At 41.8% G+C, this 20803-nt stretch overlaps 1 protein-coding gene across 1 annotated transcript; it reads left to right on the top strand.

The window, feature by feature from the left end:
- The first annotated feature begins 54 nt into the window (after positions 1–54).
- LOC108081968 (uncharacterized) lies at positions 55–4251 on the top strand. The gene is made up of 7 exons (XM_017177203.3): positions 55–1457; positions 1517–1959; positions 2018–2340; positions 2402–2927; positions 2985–3251; positions 3308–3457; positions 3511–4251. The coding sequence occupies exons 1-7, from the start codon at positions 128–130 to the stop codon at positions 3643–3645; spliced, it is 3174 nt and encodes a 1057-aa protein (XP_017032692.1). The 5' UTR covers positions 55–127; the 3' UTR covers positions 3646–4251.
- The last annotated feature ends 16552 nt before the right edge of the window (positions 4252–20803 follow it).

The raw sequence follows: 20803 nt of genomic DNA, 5'->3' as shown, positions 1-20803 counted from the left end.
GATTCTTAACATTGTAGAGCTTTCTTGTATTTAGTAATTATCTTGTTAAATCAGAAACAAAATCAAAGCTTCAGGTGTCAAAAACTGCCAGATATTACCCGTGCACACTTATATTTTGAACCCAAGAATGGAGCAAAAAGGTAAGGATGGTAGCCAAATCCGACACACTTCTCGCACCGCGCGAACGTCACGGCGGGTGCGGCAGACCTTACAGAGCAGGGAGACCATCGAAGAGGAACCAGTGGAACAACCACCAGAAAGGAAGATCATTCAGCAGCGCGTGTTCCTCTACATCCAGTTGAACGAGCTCTTGAAGCTGCCGGACACTGGCTATCCGCTGGAGCTGCACCTGTACCATGCGAAGAGTACGCTGCAGAAGATGCAGGAGCGGTACACCACCAAGACGATAATCTATCAGAAGGAGTTCAATCTTAAGAAGCCGGTTTTTACCTTGGGGGTGATGCAAGATGACATCGAGGACATGAACACGTTCAGTGACAATCCGCTGCTGGTTTCGCTCTACCAGCGTATTCCCAGGCACCGTAAAGGTGACTCCAACAGGACCAAGATGAGCCAACTGGGAACTTCCTCCTCGTTCACAGATGCCTCACAGAGCAGTGCTACAAAGAAGTCCAAGAGATCGCGCAGGTCAGGTAAAAAGAGTTCCGATATTTTGCTATTATGGGAGGAGGAGGGCGAGGGCGAGGAAGGCGAATATGTGGAGGAGCGTCTGGAACTACTATCCAGGGGCCACTGCGATCTGCTGCAGCTTTTCCAGCGGCGGCGCTTCATTAGCGACATCAATATCCTACTGTATCCAATGCACCATGTACCGGAGCAGAAGACATTTAGAGAATTGATCACCTCCACCACCGTTTGGCATATGTACTCCATCCTGCCCATCCTCAAGAATTTTGACTTCACCAACCTGGCCTTTGTGACCCTGGAGTCGATCTACAATGTGCCTGAGGAGTTGCACATGCAGTCCACTGACCTGGGCCTGAGCGTGTCCTTTCGATCGACGCAGCTGGAGGGAGAGGAGGACGTCCTCAGGATTATTCCTCTGTGCACTTTTAAGGGATTCGGTTCGCAGGTCATTAGCGACCAGAACACGAGCATCGTTTGGGAGAACCTCAAGCGGGATCTGAACCCCCACGTGCACTTTGGCTTCAACCAAATGGAGACCAACTCGCGGATCAAGCTGCCTCGCCTCTTTCGGATGCTGCTGTGGGAGCAGGATGTCGACTTCTTCATCAATCAGATCGATCCTTTGACGACGATGGCGCTCATCAACAACTCCCTGCACCGCTTTGTCATTAACGAGGAGATGCGAAAGATCCTAGAAGAATCTGTGCTTAATAACTCCTATGAGCTGCTGCTGCAACTGTACAAGGACACACCCCACAATGTCCTGTACGAGGGCGTGATCAATCCAAGTATCTTTGGCTATCCAGGCGGTGAGTGAAAAAAATATAAACATCAGAAAAGTTAAAAAAAATTACTTACCTCTCCCCAGTCAATCATTGCCGATTTGCAACCCGCTTGAGCCCAGTTAACGTACCCGAAGTCGATCTTCGTCCAACACTGGAAGCCACTCCAATGGGCCCGATGTTTTGCACCCTCAAGATCTGTTTCTTTCAGCCGATTTGCCAACGCAACGATCCCCTAGATAAGTACAACGAGAATCTACTGAAAAGGAGCAAGCTGCGGGGTTGCTTTGATATCCAGCTCCTTAAGGAGGACGAGAACGATACAGATGTGCTCACGGAGCTATACCAGGAGTTTGACAAGCTCATCTCCGACACGATTGGGATTATCGTGAAGAAGGATGTACGCAGCATCGAGGAGAAGCAGGACTTTTTCTGCTGTCTGCTGAGCACCCTAAGCAACCTGATGCTGAAAATATGTGGCTGTGACTTCAACATTCGAATGCCAACGGAAACGAACATTGAGTTTAGGGTGGGTATAGGACGTATTTAAATATGTATTTATAATTATAATATTACTCCTTTTTAAGGAAATGCTGACACACATGTACAAGGAGTTGATAGACCGTGTTTATGGTATCTTCACTGCCTGCTGCTATGAAGGTTTTCCCAGCGGTCTGCCCGCCAAGGATAAAGATCTAATCCGGCTAATGGACGAAATGCGCCTGTTGAGCAACACTGGCCAGCGGGATCTGGCCATTCATATGTACGAAGAGATTGACAGAAGCGCCACCAACCGAGTCATCTTCGGCTTTGCAACTCTGATCAATAGTGTAGAAAACCTACAGTTCCAGCAGGCGGCGACCTTTTTTACCAAGCCGAGGCGCACCGAGTGGAGAGGAGAATACTTTACGTGAGTGTGATTTCAGAAAGAGAAATAGTTGTAAAATAAAATATTTCTCTTCATAGCACAGCTTGCTGGTACAGCTATATGTGGACTACATGATGGATATGGGTTCTGAAGACGAGGAGATCTCGACTGCGGCGTTTTCGAATATGCTTGATAAGCTGCGCCAGCTTGCCACAAAGAAAAAGCTGGAAGTGGGTCCGTGGATTCTGCTATACTGCTATTATAAGCTGGCACATTACCGCCCAGGAATGGACTTCACACGCTGGAAATTCGAGAATCTATATGAGGTTTCTGGAGAGCAGCTCGACTTCCTTCCCCTCTCCCTCTACGAACTGTACCTGCCAGTGGACTTTGAGATGAGCACTACCAGCACCTTGGCAAACACCAAGTTCTACCCCGTTTTCAAGCTCTTTGCTCGCTTGGGTGCATACGTCTTTGCGGGGATTGTGTTCACCGATTTTGAGCAGTGCTTCACAACAGTCGAGGTTTATCTCATAAAGACCACTTTAAAGATACTGCAGCGACAGATTGATGACAACTTCAAGATACAGGAAATTCCCACGGATAAAAGCGAGAACGGAATGTTGATGGTGAGTTTACTGCGATTTGATCAGTTATAGTTGATTAATTTCTTATTTATTTATTAGCGGAACTATCAACTGCACATCAATGGCAATGCTGAGTACACCCGAGGACGCTGCGACGAAGCCCTAAAGTACTTTGAGAAGCTGCTGAATGGAACCAAACCGGAGGACAGGCCTTTTTTCAAGCTGAGTTTCCTGCGCCTCGGACAATTGGCCTTCGAAAAGGGACTATACGAGTTGGCCATTAGTGCCTTTGACACATGTCTGCCAGCCTCCAAGAAAGAAAAAATGTTTCTGCCAAACTATTTCAAGGGACTGGCTCTATATCATGTAAGTAATTTCGAATAAACAAGATAAAGTGTTTATCAAGCATATATTATTTATAGCTGGATCGCCTGGAAGAAGCCATTCCCTTCTTGTCTCGCTGCACTGAGGTTGACGTTTTCATTCCGGATGTCTGGGGCTATTTGGCCACGATCAACCTGCGATTGAATCGTAATAAGACAGCCTTGGAGTGCTGGAAGATTGCAAAAATGGTAAGTAAATTTGGACACACACAATTAAAAATAATGTTGCTTTCCGGTCAAAGTACCCCGAACTAAACATCAGCCGCCAAATCTATGCAGAGCTGGACAAGATCAAGTTCTCGGATGTTCATCTGCTGGTCGATGATGATGGAAATCCCGCTGAAAAGATGGATAAACCCAATATATTTGGTTTGTAAAGCCACCCGAATATCTTGGGGGAAAGTGTTATTTGTGCCCCGCCAGGTAGAGCGTCCTAAGTAAACAAATCTGGAGTCACGCGTTTCATCAAGTTTTAGCCGCATTTATAACTAAAATTTAGAGCCCATTTTTAGCCAGAATTAAGTGTGGGCATACGCACAGCCTTGTGCGATATGTTAACAAGGCATTTGGGTCCTCAATGGCCTTCGCCTGCCTCGTCAAGCTGGCGCTTGTCAGAATTTTAGCCGCAGAGCGGCGGCGGCGATGGCGGTGGCACAAACGTGAATATGCCAACACAATGCATTTTTGGCCAAGGGCAAACCACCACACCAAATGCAAAAACAAAACCGACAGCAGCAACAGCAACAACGACAAAACAGAAACAAGTGAGATACGTAGTTAAACCCTTTTGGCCAACACTCAACCCATGACAGGTGTTTGCTCTGCAAAGCCTTTCAGAAGCATAGGGAATTTCGGGAATGGTTTGTAAATGAAATTTTAGCTTAAATATTATAGAGCTTCTTGGATTTGTAAGATTTCTTCAAATAGTGTTGGATTACTTTCTGGATTTTGAAGAGTAACTGTACGTTAATTTAAGTCCGGATATCATAAAATAAATTCAGTAATATACAATTTATTTAAATATGCTCTTGCCAACTTAATATTATTAAAGGTTTAAACCGTTCCTTAACCCGATCCTCTCAAGAGCATCCACTGTTCGTTATCCTGGACATCGGCCTGTGTTCTCCTGTTTTTGTTTACCAGGCAGCGAGTGCTCTAAAATCCGCTTTGACAGCTCGGCTGTCAGCTCAACTCAAACCGAGCCGGGAGGGTGTTGGTTGGGATGCGTGCTCTGGGAGTACGAGTAAGGGTGTGTGGCAAGGGGATGCTGTACACTTTTTTGCTTGTCTTGTTCGGGGCAGACCCTCAACTACATATGCTAATGACGAGGCAGCCGGCTGGGGATCGGAGGCGGTGGGGCAGCCACTCAGCTGGGGCTTTTGAGCTAGTTTAAGGCCAACAACTCTCGGCTACTGGGCACACACACGAACACCCTGGAAGACACACATTGGCTTCATCAAAATGAAATTTGTGAGCAAACACATAAAGTGAATCAAGTAAGCAAGCCAGGTAACTATGGGACACATGCTGCTAATGTTTTAAGACGGCTTTAAAATGCGTTTTAGTCGATGCCACACTAGCTCCATCCACATCACGCATACGCCGTGTGTGAACCGTGACCCGACGAAAGGAAGCTCTTGGCGCCCCGACGCAACAATATCAATTAGACAAATGCATTTACATACTCCGATTGCAGATGGCATTCGCAATACCTCCACTCCCCGCCGAAACAACAATTGCAATTTAATGTGCTGGCTGCACGCGGTAATGATAATGTTGTTATGTGCCTATTATGGCTGTTGTTTGTGGGCTCTGCGGCGTCTGCTGGGCTCCACGAGGTCTGAGAGGGCCCGACTTGCGCCCGGCTGCGAACACATGTCATTAGCATTTGCATTATGCGAATTTTGCTGTCTGACAGCACTCAAAGTGATGCAGTTAGGCGACTGCACCCGAGGGGGAACATCCGTCCGAAAACACCAAATAAAATTAAAGCTGGACGCCAATACAAAGCAAAACGGATATATAGATATAAATGCAAAGATAGCAAAGTGATACACTCTCAGTGCTCTTATATTTCCGAATGAAATATTTTAAGTTTGTCTAATTACATTGTATTATTAAGCCCGAAAATCGCATACAAAGCAAATAATAATTTCAAAGAAACATTAGACTCCAAAATAACACATAATGTTTCCAGTTTTACCAGACATAATCCTGTTAACAGTTTAAAGTGCCCTAGTTTGCATATACCCTTCACTAGCTCAAAATATTAATCCATATGAATTTCATATGCCCAAATTCCGAAACAAGGCCGAATGCCAAGCTTGGGGCAACCTTGGTTAGACGAAAGGATGCAGAGTGTGTGGCTCGGTAACCTTAAGCAATTTCTGATCAAAATATGCGATGGACAGGCTAATATGCAAATACCACCTAAGCAGCTCAGACGCAAAGCAGCTCAAGTTAATACCGAAATAGCTCAGCCACCGCACATATCTCCAGCTCCGGCTAATAGCACGGCCACTGTGAAAAAGTACAACAATAAAAATGTAGATGGGATACGATAGGAGTGCTCGGCAAAAACTACAACAGCTGCCTGAGCCGCTGGAAAGTATGCAAAAGATATCGCCTGGAATTAAGTTGGCAAAGAGCTAACGTGAAATTTACACCAGAATGGCCATGGATTTGGGGCAGGAGCAAGGAGAGGAAATGTTTGCCCGGGTGTGACATGAAAATTTCATTTGAAATTGAATATGAAAAAAGCGTCGCTCGTGTGCGCCGCCTGTGCGACAGCTGCTGCAATTGACAATTATTATTATTGTCAGTGCGAATGAAAGGCAGTCGCCGTGCCGTGGTCGGGGGTTTTTCGGGGATTGGTTGGTATTCATACTCGCATGACACCCGTGTAGCTCATAACCGAGCCCCGAAAATGCCTCGACATCCGTCGGCTTCAATAAAATTCAATGGTCGCATTAAAATCATTTAAATTCTATTGTTTTGTTTGCTTTTTTCTTGGGGTTTTTCGGATTGTCATGTATTTTCTTAACGACACACACCACGAATGGGGTGGAGTGCTGTGGCACACACACACGACTGACGCCGCATAAGCTGCTTTCGCTGCGGATTTAGGCGATATCAGCAAATGCATATTTAATGGCCCTCCGATCAATACGATATGCGTGCCAAACTCCCCCCGATTCGCGCTTCCGATTAATGCAATTTAAGTGCTAAAGCGGGCGTTTGTTTAAGGCTTTAAGGGGGTTTTACAGAACCAATACAGAATATTTTGTTTATTTCTTTCTAATAAAATCAGTTACCTTAAATTCAGCAAGCATAAAATTTAAATATCGCAGGGTTTAGGAGATTTTTCTTACCTCTTATTACATGTTTACCCCCGATATAGCGCACATTTTTGACTGAAACACTCTTAATCGAATTCAAAAACCCAAAATGAAATCGTTGGCGTCACTTTAAAATCATAACAGCCAAAACGGAGTGGCACCTTCTGTCAGCTGCCTTTATCCTGGCCCCCCCTTTTGCCCTTACATCCTCTGTGTGATGTTTGCAAATTCTCAACTTGCGAAAAAATCGCGAGAACGAAACACGTTGAATGTGCACAGCACGCATTTGCGATACTGAGAAGGGGTAAAGGACTTTTGGCTTTGGCAAGGATCTGTCTTTTTTGCATAATGCCAGGCAGTCAGCACCTCACACCCACCCACAACACACACACCGCACTTACTTGCCATATTGTTGGAGCGAAGAATAAGTCAGCGGTTTTCATTTTACAATTTGATAGCCGAACGGGAATTTTCTGCTGACAGCAGACGGAGCGCAGGCGTATCGCTTGAGAAAGCTATGGCAAAAGGATTTCCACTTTTGTCCCGTTGATTTGTTTGTTGATTTACGTAAGTAGCGTTTGAGGGGCGTGGCCAGGTCCTAAATCCCTTTGGTGGGGCTTTATGGGGAAGTTGTTTTTCACATTTGTCGCATTTATAAATTATTTAAAGTGGCAAAGCGCCAGCTCGCTCAGCTTGGCCTGATGAATGTGTGCGCTGACCATCATTGACCCCGTGACCCCAAAAGCAGTGGCATGTATATATGTAGGCAAACACTAGCCACTCGAGCACAAACTACTTTGAAAAATACCCTACACAGGACGAACAATTTCACATTTTAAAGTTAAAAAAGTTACTAAGGTTTACGTTTAAAAATTGCGCATACGCCATGTAAGTTCATAGTCCTAACTTAGACTTGCTTATCTATTTACTGTCTCTTTCTGTATTTTTTTTTAGAATTTTAAACTTTATTTAATATATTTTTTAAGTCACCGATTGGTGTTTTCTCCAAGTGCACACACAAGCAGATGGACCAGTGACATGAGCGACCATAAACAGTGGCTAAACAAGGTGCTTAAATTATGCCACAAGATCTGAAAAGCGACTGTAAATAACAAGCCGGACCAGGCTCTGCCACCGGCCCACATCCTGCCGCCCTTCGCCTCTGTAGAAGCATGCATTCATATTTATGGTTGTCTATCTGGGGCTCCCGCTGCCGCTCCCTTGGCCCAGCTGACAAGGCCACAGGCTGTAGTGTGCACCCTTGCCGCACTTCCAGCTGATCCTGCTCCTGGCCTGCTGCTGGTTGTTGTTGGCCTCATGGCTGGATGACTTTGGTTTTGAGAAATCAACGCGTACATATGTGCAATGTAGGTGCGGACGCTGTGTGTGTGTGTGGTGTTGTGGGTGTGTGCTATTTGCCCCAGTGTTTGTGTTTGCTCAGCGCTACTCAGCTGCTTGCTGTTTGCACATACAGTGGGGAGCAAAAATGATTCCACGATCAACGTTTTCATGTTTGAGCGCACATAAAAATTAAACGAATAAAGTAAATGACAAAAACTTTTTTTTTATTGAACACCTTGTTTATTGTTTACAATTAGGCATACGTAGCAAAATTGTAGATGAAGACATTAAATTATTATAATTAAAAAACCAAATCAAGCGGCATGTACTCAGTTTTGCACCATTGAAGAAAAAATACAAAATAAATTCATTATTAATATTTTGTTCAGAGAAACTTATTTTCTTTGACTTTTTTATACGTTTTGGCATACTCTCAACTAGTTTTTCTACAATTCCTTTCGTAATATTATTCCACTCTAAGTGTACACGCCCCCAAAGAACGTCCAAGTTGGATGGGCTTGATTGGTACTGCCCGAGCCGTCGCTTTATGATTGACAATGGGTTTTCAATCGGATTGAGGTCGGGACTTTGCGCTGGCCCCTCCATCATCCTAAAATTTTGGTTTCCGAGCCATTTTTTAACTATTTTCGCTGTGTGCTTGGGATCCCCACCTAGCTGAAAAGTGATTTCCGGCTCTGGGTTCGCACACTGGTCAAGAAAATTAGGAGGATGGGTTTGCAAAATGTTCAAATAATCATCCTTTCTCATAATCCCTTCATTTTTGAGCAACTGTCCAACGTGAAACAGCCCCATGCCATTATGTTGCCGCCTCCATGTTTCACTGTTTGCTTCACATGATGCCTTTGAAACTTGTCACCAGGTCTCCGCCAACAATATTGTTTTCCATCCGACTGAAAACGATTAAACTTAGATTCTTCCGACCAGATAATACGTTTCCAGTCTTCTGTTGTCCAGTTCTTGTGTTCCTTAGCGAATTTTACCCGAGCCTTAACCTTTTTCTCGGATAAAGCTGGTTAGTTTTTTTTCATTGCTGGCTCGTAACCAATCCTACCTAGCGCTCTTCTAGCTATCCATCGTCTTACGCCTTTACTTATTTCAGTATAAGCTTATTTTGGCGTTAAAAGTCAATTTTTTCTTATTTTAGACATCATAAGTCGAGCGTCAGCATCTGTTAAAAGGCGCGGTGACCATTCAACTTCCTTTAAGGACAAACATTGTGTCTTTTCTGCAACATATTTATTAATTTTTAGCTTCTCATCAATAGTGCGTGTCGAACACCCACTTTTAGTCAGGGAAACAATAATATTTTTTTTATCATAAGACAGCTTCTTAATTTTTCAAGAAATCGTTACCGACTAGGTTACAAATGCAACAAACAACTATAAACTTGGGGAAGAGAGTGATTTTCTGAATTCTGACAAATAATAATAAATGCAAAAGGCATTTAACAATAAATCTGCAGGTCAATTGCTGATAAAATAAGTAAGAACAGCAAAAATATGAACGAATACCGGATGGTGCAAAACTGAGTACATGCCGCTTGATTTGGTTTTTTAATTATAATAATTTAATTTCTTCATCTACAATTTTGCTACGTATGCCTAATTGTAAACAATAAATAAGGTGTTCAATAAAAAAAAAGTTTTTGTCATTTACTTTATTCGTTTAATTTTTATGTGCGCTCAAACATGAAAACGTTGATCGTGGAATCATTTTTGCTCCCCACTGTACGTATATGAGTATCAGCGGCCGGCGTTTAACTTCTGATGCCAAGCCAGAGTTGCGACTCTGGCGGTTTTTTGGCCAGGCTAAGGACGGTGGCTAAAAGTTTCTGTCTTGGATGTCCTTCGAAAGTTGTTAGCGGTTGCGGTGTCTGAAGTCTATTTCTGTCGCCCATCTATTTTGGTATCTGCACTTGCATAAAAGGTTTGGGCAATTACAACTAGTGTCTTGGGATTGGAGTCATACATTAAATACCTAAGAAGCTTGGTTAAGGAATAATAATAGTAGTTATTTACAATTATGGTATTTATTTTTTTATTGTCGCAACAATTAAGGAGCTTCCAATTAAATTTCTTCACTTTCTCCATCTATTAATGTTTGGCAATCTATTAAAAAGTTTAATGAAATGAGACTACAATAGATAATTATCTTTAAAAAGAAAACGAGAATTAATTAGTAAGATGTTCCTGCATCTTTATAGCTTCCATTATTATTTTTAAAATTTCCAATTTCTGGCCTGTGCATCTTCAGGAGACTATTGTTGGGGTTGCGGTTACCTGCCCATCCGAAAATGGGGCTTCCATACTTCCTGCTCGAAACGATTTTAATTAAAATCGGATTCAGCATAGACGATTTCCGGAAATTTAATTGTGTGTGGCTGCAAAACTTTGTTTACATTTCCAGCAAGCCGTTCAACCTGTGTCTTTGATCCCTAGTTTCCCCACCGTTCCTGGGAGATGAGGACGCCCTCTAAGCAATAGCTGTCAGTTGCCACTAAAAACAATATAAACTGGATGCAAAGGGAGGGAATTGTGGTGTGTGTGGCTCGGTCGAGAGCGAATGGTGGCAAAGATAAAAAATAATAAAAATTCATAAATGAATGCTTGAGCGCTTCTTGACACACGGAAGTTGGCCACCGGATGTGGATATATGTATGTATGCAAGTATATGTGCGGCACTTGAGCACAATGATGGCTGTTCTCTGTGGCTGCGTGGCTATGGGTCCATGTGCTAGTGGGGGCAATCACAATCCGAAAGACAAACGTCCTGCTGACTTGAATTTTGGTGTTGTTAGCAGTTCCGGCTTTAAGGGGCAACAACAAAAAAATAAAGAAGAAAAACCATTTATGGTATTTATTTTATGTCGAGTGATGTCCAGTCCAGCCAGAGGGAGCGAGAGACCGAAAATTGTTGACAATTTTCTATTTTAATTCTACGAATCGGAAGTCAAGTCCCTTTGGTAGCTCTGCCATGGAATTCGAGTTCATCTGCCCCGAGGTATGCGGCCCAGTGCAGGACTTAAATTTATTGGGCGGACACGCCCCCGCATTTCAATGCGCCCGACTGACGGACTGACACATCCTTTATCCTTTTCCGTTTGCGGCCCGCAATGGGGCAATAATAAACAGTTTCCGTCACTTGTTTGACATATCTACAAGGCGCAATCTGATTGTCCTGTGTGCCCCAGTATTTGTGTTCGTATTTGTGTGCTTAATGATATGTACAAAGGCTGGCCAAACATTAACCCTTTTCGTTGCGCGGAAGTGTGGAAGCGAGGAAGTATGTGGAAAACAACAGCCAGCCGAGTGGTCAAATATAAAGCGATTGTGCCGGGGCGATGCGGTTATTGCTTGATTAATTTCCGGTCAAATGGCTCTAGACACTAATGACTATTTAATGTTACAATTTACACTTTATTGATTCGCCCTTATCCGATTGTGTTTGTGTCAGCATAATCGAGGCATTATGTCAAGCTGTCACGGCCAGGCATTAAATTAGCACTTAAGGCAACTTTTGTTCACTCGTCTCATTGCAACTTATGAGGCGGACGCTGCACGAACGAAACAAATTAGCCAAGTTGACAGTGCTCGCATTTAACTTGAAACGAATTCATGCAGCATTTTCCTCCGCTCTCTTCCTAGTCTATGATTGGTTTCTTTTGCACTCTTTATTTTCCTGTGAAAAGTGGTTTGCATTTTGCCTAATGCGACGTTGCATGAAAACGAAAACAGCAACGTAAACAGAAAACAATGTAAGAATTACGGCGACGATGACAACCGACTGCCTAATGCTCTTAATTAATGTCCACTAATAATGTGAATACAAAATTGCATTCTCTATTTAAAACAAGAAAATGTTTAAGTTTCTTTTTAGGTGTCTTTTTTAACACCTTACTTTTTAATATAAATATTTTCCATTGGGAAGGCATACCACAAATAAGAAGTTAATTTATATTTTCTCTGCATCTTTCCAGGCAGAGTTGTGGGGAGTACAGCTCTTAGGCTAAAACCACAGCAAAAAAAGGAAAATGTACAAGCATAGCGAATATTTTGCATTTTGCATATGCAGAAACACAGACGCTTTGGACTTGAGTGACCCCCGGGGAATGAGCATTCGGATCTGGATACCAGGACCAAGTCCGTTCCCAACTGCTGCCTGTCACAAAATTTGCAGCCAAAGTCGGACTTTTCAGTGGTATCTGCGGGGGTACATGGGCTTGCTACACTGAGAGACCACAATTGGGATTTCCTTTAGTTAAGAAATCATCTTGACTGAACCTTTATTTATTTTAATTGTTAATTTTTCCTAATTAAATATCAACTAATATAATTTCTAGACTCTAAACTACTTTTAAGCTATATATTTTTGTTCAGTGACTGTGGGATACGGCAGAGGAATGCCTTTTGGAGCTCGGTCCGGAGTGTTTTTCAGCAGAAACTGGTTGAGCCCGAGCCTATGGGGATGGCACTCTCTGTGGCTGGTGCGGCTGCTTCTGGTCGTTGGAGTAGTCCCAGCTATTATTTTCTAGCATTATCTCATCATATTTCTGCCACTGCGTTTGTGCTGGCAAAATTGCAAGAATTTCCTGCTGCTCCTGCCGCTCTTGGGAACCCAACCCGGGAACGGCAACAGGAACAGGCAAATAAGCGATGCGCAGGATGGGGGGCCTGTTTATGGCCCAGAGAAGCCAGCTAATTCACAGAAAATACTCAAGAATTATGTGCTGGCTCGGGCTTATCCCCAGTCAGAAACAGTGCAACAGCCCTCGTAGTTCATCATGTGTGCCGGCCGAATTTTGGATTCATATCACGTATTTTATTACATCGTTATTCATGATATTGACTCTTGGCGGACGGAAAGTTTTGCCCACCGCTCGAGATATTCAAAGTGCAGTTCAATAGATTTGCCTGCCATAAAGAATACATTAAGTTTAAGGCCCTTCCGCAGCAGGCAGCACATAATTAAATTGATTTCCACGTTCGTCTCTCGGCTCGGTTCGGCTCGCTCTCGATGCGATTTATGGCCATGTGCGATAAAGGCAATTTAAGCAAATTGAAAAGCGAGCAACGCGTTTGAAATGTTGCTAAAAATGGCAGCATAAATTGTGTATGCATAAATTATACAGGCCAAATTGATACGAGAGCATCCGTTTTTTGGGCATCCGGCAAGAGTTGAAGCATTTCAGGCATTTCCCCCGGCAGAGTCAAAAGGAAAAAAACTGTTTTCCTGGCATAGCTGAGCATCAACTTATGAACTATGCGCTTTGTTCAGAAATCTAGCCCCACCCCTGCGATGTTTGTGCTGCTGACTTTGCGAAACCCTCAAATCCCCGACTGCATAAAACTTCGTATCAAAATACCAAAGCAAATATTTATTATCCATGTGTGCGGAGCAAAACTCTCTCAACTACCTTGGATCAGCAGCAGCACACACCTCAGCAGAAAACAGAAACGTCAACTACCTGCGAAAGACTAAGGAAATTTTCGAATAGAAATTATTTCTGGCATTTTAATAAACAACTAGTGGCTGGGGTGAGGCCACCAGCAAAAGCAATGTGCTGCCAACTATTTTAATAGGTTTTGTAGTAAGCATTTTCGAGTCTTTTAAATATTCCTTTAAAAGTTTCTGTACCATGCGGCGTATGCGTAATGGAATCAAAGCCCACGTTAACCGAAATATAAATTGTTTTAGAGACATTCAAGTGGAAAAGTTCTGGCAGGTCGTGTGAATAAATAAAATACGGCTTTGGCATTCAATAAAAATGGGAAATGTATTTCAGATTAATTCTCTCTCTGCATTGAAATGTAATTTATTTTAAAAGTTTACGTTTAGAAAATGTTATGTTCCGTTAGTAACTAATCTAAAGCTCTTGCAATTACACTTTTACTAATTAAATGAAGTGTCTAAATTCTGTTACTATTGTCAATAGACTTTACTAATTAAGAGCTTCACATTTCAACCATCCTTTCGCAAGTAACAATTTTTTCAGGCCTAATTTAGAATTTCATATCAGGCCCACTTGAAGCCTTCCCTGCAATTGCAGCGCTTTTCGCGACGTCACTTAAAACAAATATACAGAAAATAGGAAAACAAAAAGTGAAGTGCTGAAATTAAAGCAGCAGCAGCTAATTACAAGGCGACCTAATTCTCTGCGAGAGTGCGAAAAAAAAGGAAGCCCATGGTAAGGGCCTGGGTTCTGGGTCTGGGTGCTTCGGGGTTCGGGGCTTGGGGCTTTTGGGGAGGCGCCAATAAATGGCAACGAGGCCAAGCACCTCCGAAAACAAACAGAGAACCACAGGGAATTGTAGCTTTCTCGCTCCCTCGCCGGAATCGTATCTGTGTGCTTGTTTTTTGCTAATTAGCGAATAACCGTGTTTAGATTGCAAACACTCATGCCGGGTAAAAGAAATAACAGACGCCGGCAAATTAATTGCCAAACAAGTGAGTGCAGAGTTGGCAACTGGAAATTGCCGCCGCCCCAAACCAACGGCCACAACAAGCCCGAGCCTAATGTCCGCCTCACAAAAACACTAACGAAAGTCGCAGCGAGGGTGGACCCATGACTTTGCCAAAGGGAGTTTATACGAATTAAACAGAGATAAATATTAATAAAATATTTAATTGATGTTTTAAGGAATTAATTCTACTTTATAGGCTTTATCTCTCGAAAATAAAATTTACCACTGTATTATCTAAAATTAATCATAGTTTGCAATTAATTTTCGTAACGTTTTCAAGCCTCCCTCGTTGGGCTGCAGCACGCACTTGTGCAGCAGTGAGGCGGAAAAAAATCCTGACCTCCGGCAACAGACGCGAATGCGGTCGACGACAGTGGCTCTGAAGGTGACGTCGCCACAGCTGCGCTTAGTTAATTAGTTTAGCAGTATGTTGGCCCTTGCCTCCTGTATCTCTGGCTCTGCCTGTATCCAGTATCTGCTGTCCCTGTGTGTATCTGTATCTGTAGCTGTAACTGAATCCGCATCCACGGGGTGGAGCATCTGCGTCTGTCATTTCAGGCCACTGGGATTGGAGCTGATACTGCTTTGGCATTGCGTGTGTTTGCTGTTGGCGGTTGATCAGCAGTTCGCCCCGAATTTTGGGCCACGCTCTGCCTCTATTCCTGCTCTTGGTCCTATTTCGTGATGTGATGTGCCCCTGTCCATGTTCTTCAATTACAGCCGAGCAAACTGCGACGGCAACGGGTAGATACGTTTGCAGTTCGCGACTTTGAAATCGCTTAGCTGGCTCCTGGGGGCTCCGGATGCTATTTGTTTGAAGTGCTAAATAGACAAATGCTAATTAGAGTTGCGAGCAGGAAATGAAAGAGAGTACAGTTTCCCGTTGGAGGAGGGTTACTAGTGTCTACGTGAGGCCTAATTTTGTGATCAATAGGTAAATGCAATCCATTTTTGCTTCAAAGCCTTCACGGAAATCTCTGTTAAGCTCAATTCAGAAGAAAATACAACAGTTTGTTTAAATTAAAATTCAACTTCCTTCCTTAGGTTAGAATTTCTCTCGGGCTAACAATAATCTTTGCCGGTTTCAGTTCAGTTTCAGTTTTTAAAGACCAACGCTGGCTGTATCAACACCCGCAAGGGCAACGGAAAGCAAGAAGGGAAAGTGTGAAACTTTTATGTTGTTTGTTAAAATATAACCTTAAGCCCTCTTGTTGGTCAAGACAGGCGGGCTGCACACACCATATTCCCCACTCTCACTTAAGGAGGAGGTAGCAAAGTTGCCAGAGACTTCTTCCGGAGCTATATTCCCCGGGGTGTATTTTTCAAGTGGAGCCCGGCGAGGGCGAAACTTTTGCCCATCTCCCACGGAGCGGCATTAAAAATTGATGAGTTCTTAATTTGTGTTGCGCTGCCGCTGCCATATTGAAAATAGATTAAGTTCTATTATTTGCAGTCACGATGTGGATTAGCACGGACACTTTGCAAGCGCCTCGAGCCCGGAAAAAGGAGCAAACGAGTCCCTACTGATCCTGATGGCCCGCTGGCCAGCATCGGTGCTGCCTTTGTAAACGTCATCATTAATCATGCTGACAAGGGCCGCCCGGATTTTCATTTTACGCCGCTGATGGTGCCGCTCTCAAACCCATTTCCATGGGGCTTTTCCCACGCTACACGCTACACGCTCCACGCCCCAGCCAATAACCCAATATCCCGGGAAAAACCCTATTTCGATTCCTACGACGTTGCCATGGCCCGTAACAATTTTGTTTGCGTTTTGCGTTCAGTTTGTTTGTATAATTTATGTGCCTAACTGAGGCACAAGCCAACTGTCCATGGCCATACTCTCTCTAGGAAGCGGCAGAGGGCCAGAATGGATGGTCACTGGCCAATGTAAGAGAGCCAAAAATAGACTAAAAGCTGAAAGTTAATGAAGAAAAACATCATAAAGGGAGAAAGGGCACCAGATGATCAATGGCATTAGTGGAGACTTAGTTATATATTAGCTTAAAAGATACTTTTAATTATTTTGTGCATGTTGGGGTCATTTGAGAGACTGCAGATATATTTTTCCTCGGCTTTATGCATTTATATTAATTACAAGTTATTAAGTTTTATCTTCTGTGCCTTTGAATGCATTAAAAACAATGCTGTTTCATAAGCTCTCTGCTAAATAACCTTTTTTTTTACTTTATAAATAAACCCTGGCGTTCCTCTTTATTTTATTTCCTACTCTTCAATTTATTGCCTTCCAATTGGTATCCGCCATTCGAGATGTTTCACCATAAATTTCTGAACGCAGGAGCCGCCACACACAACAATTTGCGAGTTATTTATGCGCAGCCCGGACTCTAATTGCAATTTCCGCGCAGTCGTGAAATGTTGCAAAATGTATATGGATAAATTTGCCAATGACGACCAAACATCAGAAATGCTCCTGTCCGCACTCTACGGCCGTGGTGATGGCGGTTTCGGCGTATATCTAAAATTTATTTATGGTAATTTCGTCAAACTGCGAGATGTACGCTTGGCATTTGTCGCTGGCATTTTATCGAAGGTAAATTTAACCGATTGGCCTCTGCGGCCTGGCCAGATTTGGCGAACGCATATATGGATTTGGAATTTGGAATTCGCTATTCTATTTAATATGGTCCAGCGGCGGTTGATTTTATTTGGTGCTCTGCAGCTGGGCGCAGTTCATTCTGGGAAAATTTAATTAACAATTTTGTATCGCTTTTATTGAGTGCTGCTCGCTCAGCCACCTCCAGGTAATTGTAATTGCTGTAGCGATTTTCCAGCTCCTGCCAGACTCACTCCTGCCGCATAGTGTCCTGTTTTTGTTTGCGTTGAATAGAGTTTGTATAATTAGCTCGGCGCACATTTAAATTTTCAAAATTAATTAGTTCAAACAACAGTGCGGTTTTATTGTGTTTTCATAATGCTTCTGTTCAAAAGATTTTGTGTCTGCTGTGTATGTTTTTTTTCTTTTTTTTTCATTATAAAAAATGCACAGCCAGACGATGGCAATTTGTGAACAGCTTAATTCTGCGCGTCCAATTAATAATTTTATTTACATTTCTGCTGTCTTGTCAATAATGCTATGAAATTAATCTGACAAAGGCTAAAAGTGCTGCTCTTAAAAAGATATCTAATTAAGAATGCAAATAATTGTAGTTTCAAGTAGAAAAAAATAATAAAAACAATACATAAAGCTTACTTTTGCAAGCCGATGTTACATACCCTTGAAGTTTTGGAATTTATCACATTCGGAATCCTTTTTTTAGGTTGGTTTTTATTTATATAACAAATGAGCATACTAAATTTGTAATAAAAATAAAAACAAGAAAGAAAGCTAACTTTGTCCAGCCAAAGTTTGTATACTCTTGCAGGTAACAATTAAAATATATCATAACTAAGCCAACAATGCATTAATTTCGATTCGGAAAGCAGTTTTGTGTTAGTTTTTATTAATTTAAAAAAACTGCATACCAAATTTAAAATTTTAAGAAATCAAAATGTTTGGCCATTTTTGCTAATTTTAATGATGTAACCCCTTATCAAATTTCGCAAAAATGGCCAAAAAATCGATTTCTTCCGGACATGTCTAGAAAGATTCCCCTGTTGATGCTGATCAAGAATATATATGGTTTATAGGGTCGGAAACGACTCCTTGACTTAGAAAAATATTATTTTGTATTATAAAATCGGATTTTTAAAATTAAAAAACTTCTAAATTTTTTTTAAATTAAAAATATCATAACTCGGCCAAAAAAGAGCATTAATTTTAAATCGGAAAACTGTTCTGTGCTATATTTTCTACAATTAATAAATCTGCATTCTTCATTTAAAAATTTTGAAAATTCAATTTTTTATCAAAATCCAAAATTTTAATGATTAAGGGGTTACTTATAAAATTTTGCAAAAATGGCCAAAAAATCGATTTCTTCCTGACATATCTAGAAAGATTCCCCTGTTGATGCTGATCAAGAATATATATACTTTATAGGGTCGGAAACGTGTCCTTCACTGCGTTGCAAACTTCTAACTGAAATTATAATACCCTGCAAGGGTATAATTAAGGTTTAATGTTTAATGTTTATAGTGTTTAAAAATATTTGTGAATTAAAGGGTCGTAAATGACTTTTTCGCTGCACTGATAAGCAATGTTATATTGCTTTGAAAATGTTTATATGATTATATTGTTTAATTGCAATATTCAAGAGGTTTTCCCTTTAAATAAATTAAATGTTCACGAGGAAGCGGCACATATCCTTGTGTCCATTTGAATGCGGACTTATTATTCCGGCTGCGATGTGCCATGCGAACATTTCCTAATTAGACAGAGGTCCTGCGGCCCTGCGGCATATCCTTTCGCACATACTCACAGTCACAGTCACATGCACACCAGCAGGAGAGGCACCCACACACACCCAAATTGGAATGAACGTCGAAAACTTTCAACGCCACAATGAGGCATTGCGTATTAAGCTTTATTTATTTGCGGCCATAAATAACGCTTAACGCATCTAAATCTTGAACTTTGTGCGAATGCGTTGGGTTAGCTGGCGGGTGTGGGTGTGGGCGTGGCAGATGAAAGCCGCCCGAGTTGTTTACCCGGTCTAAGGATAACTCGACATGGCTTAAACGCTTGCCGTCCGATTCAAAAGCCAAAAGTTAGAAGACAATACAAAAATTGTAGGTATTTCCCCGTCCGAGATTTATGAGCGACCTTTTTGCGCTCCCCTGAAGGGTAACGCCTTATAAAATGCTTTAAAGCTAACCATATTTTGGCTGTTTGGTTTTTATACCCTTGCAGGGTATTATAATTTCAGTCAGAAGTTTGCAACGCAGTGAAGGAGACCTTTCCGACCCTATAAAGTATATATATTCTTGATCAGCATCAACAGCCGAGTCGATCTAGCCATGTCCGTCTGTCCGTCCGTCTGTCCGTCCGTCTGTCCGTCTGTCCGTTTCTACGCAAACTAGTCCCTCAGTTTTAAAGCTATCTGAATGAAACTTTGCATATAGTCTTCTATATACTCTCACTGCTATATATGTCGGAACGGGCCGGATCGGACGACTATATCATATAGCTCCCATACAAATGATCGATAAATTTTTAGAAAAAAAATTATCAGGCCTGCTCCGGTAATCGAAAACGGCAAGATTTTTTCGTTTTCGTTTTTGAAAACGAGAAATTGGTGCTCCGGTAATCGAAAACGAAAGATTTTTTCGATTTGAAAAACGGGCACCTTTTTCTGGCCGGAATTAAAAGTAAATGGCTTTTTTTATATGAAATCAGATCTTATTTACAAAAGGAAAAAAATAGTTTACTCAGTGGTCTATTGATGTTTATTCCACACCACCACAATATCATTCTGGCAGGTAGTTATTTTATAAAAAATTTATTTCTGACCCCACCTCAGATTTGACAACGAAATTTTTGCCGTGTTCAACCAGTTTTCTCGGTTTGGCGATACGTCGATAAGTATACCGCAAAAAGTTATCGCCAAGGTTGCCATATTGTTGGTGGAACGAAACATTCAGTTAAAAATACTTATAAAATATAAATGAATACATTAATAACTTTAAAGGACCGCCAAAATGGTTGTTTATAATTAATGCTATTTAATTTTATTACTTAAATGGTCAAAATTAACCAAATAATTATTTGAGACCACCGGAATTAAAACTGTGAAAAGTGTGGCAGCATCTTAGGTGCCTGGATTTACTTAATTCTACCATTTTTTGCCTTTTTCTGGCTTAGAAAAAGGGCAATTGTAAATATAATAGGCAGTACTTTACGTTGTTTTCTTATTACCAACAACACAAGCTAGCTGCTTGAGCTTGGAGAAACGATGAGAAAACGAAACATCCGATAGCAGAAATTTGCCGAAAACCGGAGCAGCTAAAAACGAAAACGGTTCGTTTTCGCCCAAAACGAAATCGAAAAAATTTTACGATTACCGGAGCAGGCCTGTATAACTTAGCTGTTTTTCAACATTTTTGCACCATTTTTTAGATATGGCCATTTTATATTATCCGAAAAGTGCTTGTCAAACTGTAAAAGTTGAAGCTCACTTGGACCAGTGCTTATCAAACTGTAATCTGAACTTCCGCCTAAAAGATGCCACGTTTTTAATAGAAAACCCCAAAAGTATGCTTTAATTTTTTAATAATGCTAATGAGCATCACAGATGCAAGTGAGCAAAATTTTTCATTCAATTTGGCCGCTTTCCAGACTGGGGTAACAGGCGAACAGAAACCAGCAGCAAGCAACTGAAAACTGGTATAAACTGTTATAAAAACTTTTGGGCAAATATAATAATTGGTATAAACTGTTATATTTCATTTTATGCATTTATACCTATTTGTTG

The sequence above is a fragment of the Drosophila kikkawai genome, chromosome 2L, assembly GCF_030179895.1.
Source record: "Drosophila kikkawai strain 14028-0561.14 chromosome 2L, DkikHiC1v2, whole genome shotgun sequence".
NCBI lineage: Eukaryota > Metazoa > Arthropoda > Insecta > Diptera > Drosophilidae > Drosophila > Drosophila kikkawai.
This window is presented reverse-complemented; position numbering and strand designations above follow the sequence as displayed.

Bases quoted from the DNA above. Each gene is read 5' to 3' on its own strand.
- LOC108081968 (XM_017177203.3), top strand. From the start codon at position 128: ATGGAGCAAAAAGGTAAGGATGGTAGCCAAATCCGACACACTTCTCGC. The intron at 1,458-1,516 runs GTGAGTGAAAAA...ACCTCTCCCCAG, and splicing joins TATCTTTGGCTATCCAGGCG to TCAATCATTGCCGATTTGCA. The intron at 1,960-2,017 runs GTGGGTATAGGA...CTCCTTTTTAAG, and splicing joins AAACGAACATTGAGTTTAGG to GAAATGCTGACACACATGTA.